This window comes from Sinocyclocheilus rhinocerous, unplaced genomic scaffold (assembly GCF_001515625.1).
Source record: "Sinocyclocheilus rhinocerous isolate Xijiao unplaced genomic scaffold, SAMN03320098_v1.1 scaffold350, whole genome shotgun sequence".
Taxonomy (NCBI): Eukaryota; Metazoa; Chordata; class Actinopteri; order Cypriniformes; family Cyprinidae; genus Sinocyclocheilus; species Sinocyclocheilus rhinocerous.
The window spans coordinates 419,584-423,315 of NW_015637528.1; the positions used below are offsets into that span (position 1 = coordinate 419,584).

Here is a 3,732-nt window from a genome sequence, read left to right on the forward strand (position 1 = left end):
CACACTCTCTCACACACACACACACACACACACACACACACACTCTCTCTCTCACACACACACACACTCTCACACACACACACACACACACACACACACAAGCAGGCTTTGTTGTCAAACTGATGCGGTTTGTTGTGTCTTTCTCTCACCTTGCTCCAGGTCTCTGTGGTCGTACCAAGGCTCATCCTCGTCCATCACAAACTCGTCCATTCTTCCGGCTCGAAGCATCAGTGTGTCGCGGTTACCGCCGGAAGCTCACAGATGCGCTGATCTATCAAAGCGATAAAAATGATACATGAGGCTGCAACAACATCTGACTTTTCCAGGCGCACACTTACGATTGCGGAAAACACTGACTTTCTTTAAGAGGCGAAACGGGGAAAGCAGCGTTAAAACACACTTTTTATCCACATATTCTCACGGTTTCTTGCTAAATTAATGTCCGTTCGAGCCGCATCCGCGGTCGAGTGATCCGCTCAACGCAGCGACAAAAGCCAACAATGACAACGCTTAACGTTACAGCAAACACACGCTCCGTTACCGTGCAATGTTTCCGGCATGCCAGGAGAAATTTCCCTATGACATGCAAAAGATGTCACACTCAACCCCTGCCACTGGCGTGCTATGCGCAGACGTCGCTCCTCATCCTCACTCCCAACAACATCCCGTTGGTTTCGCCCGACAGATAAGGTACCCGGGATCATACTATTGGGAAGGTAGGCCTATTAATATTCATAAGCGAACGCTTCGCCATTGGACGGTTGCAGAGCCACGTCAACAGTCTATTTAATATTCACAAAACACGCGTTCGCCATTGGTAGGGCTTTCACGCAACGTCCTTGCGACGTAATTAATATTCAACAGTTAAATTATAGACGGTTGGTTGAGTCGAAATCTTGTCAAAAATACCTAGTTATGTTTTACTCCGAAATTAAAAGTGGGAAATGAGGATACTATATTTTATTTCAAATTTCTTTTAACTACTACTTTTGATTTCTAAATAAATAAATAAAAAACAGGCTATTTTTTGACACTGGTCAAATTGACCATAAGATCCCACTTTTAGAGACACGCGCAAACATCCTCATACTTTATTTATTATGCACGAGCGAAATCCTTGCCGCTGAGAAATGAACTGACACGTCACCAGAGTGCATTAATATTCATGAGTCAACTTACCACGCAGAACCTTCGTTATAGTAGGAATCGTAACTTCTCCCGCCAACGCTGCTGCTCTTCTACTGAGAGAAACCGCCAAACACAGTAATCCGTTTGTCCGGGAATCTGAGGGCTGCTTTTACTCTGAAGAGGCATAATTAGGGGGTCTCCATTCAGCTGCAACTGTGGGCTCAATGGAGCGTTAAATTCGTTTATTTCGAGCAGGTTGGGAGAAAACAATGGCATGTTTAAGGTGTAATTTTAGAAGCGCATAATAATAGCACAAACCCAGATTTAATGAAAAGGGACTTATTTCTTAGGTGTGTGTAAAAATAAAAAAGACAAATGAAAAATAAGAGATGTAGGTGACCAATAACGTAGCATAAAAATGTAATAACTTTAACAGAACAGTAGGGTTCCTCACTCTGAGTAAAAATCCTATTCATTTGCTTCATGAAGTCCTAATTTTTAACAATATCAAACACATTTCAAGACAGACCTCTAAGATTACGCAATAATACATCTTCATGTAGAAGTCAGAGTGATCTTTGCCTTTACGAAAGTGTTTGAAACCTGTTTTCTCGATAAAGAACTACACTACCCATAATCCCGAAGAGAGATCCACCAATCAGAGAAGTCGCTGTTACTACAGAAACAAAAGTCACTGTAAAGCAGTAGCAGTTGTTTCAGATCCAGTTTTATCAATTTGCATTGCTGACGCGCAGTTCATGCACTCAGTGCTGAGTAAAGTTACTTTTAAAAGTAATGCATTACAACCTTGCGTTACTCCCTAAAAAAGTAACGAAATGCGTTAGTTACTTTTTACGGAAAGTAATGCATTAAGTTACTTTTGCATTGCTTTTTCTCATCCGGGCTGGGCTTGCTTGTTTGTTTTTTTATTAAAAAATAGATTATTTTTGGCAAATGTGAGTTGGTTGGATTGGTTCATGGCCTAAAAATGTAGGAATATTTTGAAATCCCTGTGGTGAAAATTAATGCGAAAAATATTGACGCAACCGAGGCTGCTGAAAAACGGGATGGTTAGTGTGCTATTGAAGACAAGCGAACTTACCAATTATGCCATCAATTATTCAGCATGAAGTATGAACTATTTTCCATTTGTGCACATTTGACTTTTAATGTAGTTTTCATTACAGTTCATACTACTTTGAGTGCATTATAAGCAACTAATGCTACATAACAGCTGTTGCGGTCTGTTGCTTGACTTCAAAAATAAATCAGCATTTTTCAGCAGTTCATATTAATGTGCAATGTGCGATTAGGCCGTCACCATACACCTGAGATATATGTAACGGAGGCCAGCGAGTAGGTGGTGTGCAGGTAAACCTCACTCCCCTGATCTCAAGAGACGCGCTAGCGACTGACGCTAGAGGCTGCAATCTTTAGCCCCCTTGTTAGTGCGTCCGCCTCCCATGCCGGAGACCCGGGTTCGAGACCCACTCGGAACGAGAACGAGGTGTGGCGGTGAGGACCCGGGAGGGAGGGGTTACATTGGTGCCGTGACCCGGATGGGAGTGAGGTTTAGGGGGGTGAGTGTAACGGAGGCCAGCGAGTAGGTGCTGTGCAGGTAAACCTCACTCCCCTGATCTCAAGAGACGCGCTAGAGGCTGCAGTCTTTAGCCCCCTTGTTAGTGCGTCCGCCTCCCATGCCGGAGACCCACTCGGAACAAGAACGAGGTGTGGCGGTGAGGACCCGGGAGAAAGGGGTTACATATACAGCACGGCATCTCTCACAATAAAGGGATCGGTGGAGCTTCAGAGGTCTAGATGAGGAGACAGAATGACAGAGATCGCTATCTGTCCTCGACTTTCAAGCGTCTCCAGTCTGTCTCGCTCTCACAGCGCTGAATCCTGCTGAACAAGCCCTTGATGAGGCTCTTTGCTTCCATCTTCACTGTGGGGGGAAAATGAGAAATCTTAAAATGCTAAATCAGCATTTGAAAAATGTGTTGTTGTTGGATTTTTACGAGGTTAAGGGTAGTCTCACCTTGGCCTCGGTTTGTCAAGTCAGTGTCATTTGTTGAGGATGTGGCTGCAGCAGGGCTATCTTCCTCAGGCTCTGCTCCTCTTCCTCACAGACGGTGTATCCAGGTGTTTTGTCCGCGGCAAGCGTCTCCTTCTGAGAGTTCTTCAGCAGATCTCCAGCTGTCTGAAACAGGTTGGACGAGCCACGAAATCCCGCTCCTACACGCTTCCTCTTCAGCTAGAATGTGATGAAAAAGACAACTATTCAATCAGTTTTCTGCTTTCATTGAATTTTATTAAAGGGGTCATACGATGTTGCTAAAATAGAACATTATTTTGTGTATTTGGTGTAATGAAATGTGTTTATGCGGTTTAAGGTTCAAAAAACACATTATTTTCCACATACTGTACATTATTGTTTCTCCTCTATGCCCCGCCTTTCTGAAACGCGTAGATTTTTACAAAGCTCATCGGTCTGAAAAGCGAGGTGTGCTCTGATTGGCCAGCTATCCAGTGCGTTATGATTGGCCGAATACCTCAAGCGTGAGACGGAAATGTTACGCCCCTCACCATACTGTGATGCCGTCT

The 3,732-nt window shown here is 44.0% G+C and overlaps 1 protein-coding gene and 1 pseudogene across 5 annotated transcripts in view; both read right to left on the minus strand.

The window, feature by feature from the left end:
- LOC107748864 (cerebellar degeneration-related protein 2-like) overlaps positions 1 to 770 on the minus strand; it is a 19,453-nt gene extending 18,683 nt beyond the window's left edge. The window contains exons 1-2 of one of the 5 annotated variants that reach the window (XM_016563849.1): positions 358 to 770; positions 150 to 271 (exon numbers count right to left, since the gene is read on the minus strand). In XM_016563849.1, coding sequence (XP_016419335.1) covers positions 150 to 228 — 79 coding nt within the window. In that variant the 5' untranslated portion in view covers positions 229 to 271; positions 358 to 770. Of the gene's footprint in view, positions 1 to 149 lie in introns of all 5 variants that reach the window. The other 4 variants (XM_016563848.1, XM_016563851.1, XM_016563846.1 and 1 more) reach the window with 4 other exon arrangements.
- A 2,411-nt stretch (positions 771 to 3,181) lies between these two features.
- The window catches only part of LOC107748875 (ATP-dependent DNA helicase Q5-like), a 21,968-nt pseudogene continuing 21,417 nt past the window's right edge, over positions 3,182 to 3,732 (minus strand).